This window comes from Carlito syrichta, unplaced genomic scaffold (genome assembly GCF_000164805.1).
Source record: "Carlito syrichta isolate Samal-C Ts95f unplaced genomic scaffold, Tarsius_syrichta-2.0.1 Scaffold124632, whole genome shotgun sequence".
NCBI lineage: Eukaryota > Metazoa > Chordata > Mammalia > Primates > Tarsiidae > Carlito > Carlito syrichta.
The window spans coordinates 139,416-139,936 of NW_007068728.1; the positions used below are offsets into that span (position 1 = coordinate 139,416).

At 77.2% G+C, this 521-nt stretch overlaps 1 protein-coding gene across 7 annotated transcripts in view; it reads right to left on the reverse strand.

Annotated features, from left to right (window-relative positions):
* The window catches only part of FIP1L1 (factor interacting with PAPOLA and CPSF1), a 73,712-nt gene extending 73,319 nt beyond the window's left edge, over positions 1–393 (reverse strand). For 4 of the 7 annotated variants that reach the window (XM_021707784.1, XM_021707783.1, XM_021707782.1 and 1 more), the window contains exon 1: positions 109–388. In XM_021707784.1, coding sequence (XP_021563459.1) covers positions 109–193 — 85 coding nt within the window. In that variant the 5' untranslated portion in view covers positions 194–388. Of the gene's footprint in view, positions 1–108 lie in introns of all 7 variants that reach the window. The other 3 variants (XM_008048557.1, XM_008048556.1, XM_021707781.1) reach the window with 2 other exon arrangements.
* Between the last annotated feature and the right edge of the window lie 128 nt (positions 394–521).

A 521-nucleotide genomic window follows, 5' to 3' on the forward strand; every position in this document is an offset into this window, starting at 1 on the left:
CTCCGACTCCGGCCCGAGACGGCACGCGGACCCGGGCCGGCGGCCGTTTGCGCGCCAGGGGCGCGGGCCCGAGGGGACCCGAGAGGGAGGGGACAGGAAGTTTCGTACCGCCGTAGAGCCACTCTTCCTCCTCGTCCCCGCCGGTCCCGCCGCTCAGCTCCGACACCAGGCGCTCGACCTCGCCGGCAGACATGGCCGCCCGAGCACCGCGCGGAGGCGGCAATTCACAGTCCCCCGGATCCCCCGACCCCAGCCTAGCCGACCGGGCCGCGGGAAGCGCGTGCGCCCGCCGGCCGGCGAACGAAGAACACGCGAGACTCGAGCCCCTGGAAGGCGGCGGCGGCGGCGGCAGCGGCGGCAAGTACCGAGACGCCGGCGCGCGTCGGTCCGCGCACGCGCAGCAGCGCCCAAGCAGCGCGGCGTCTCCCGGACGCTTCACTTCCGCGGCGCGGCCACCTGCGCCCGGGGTGCATGCGCACGGCGGCCGGCCCCGCCCCCGGGAGCCCGCGACTGCTAGGGTT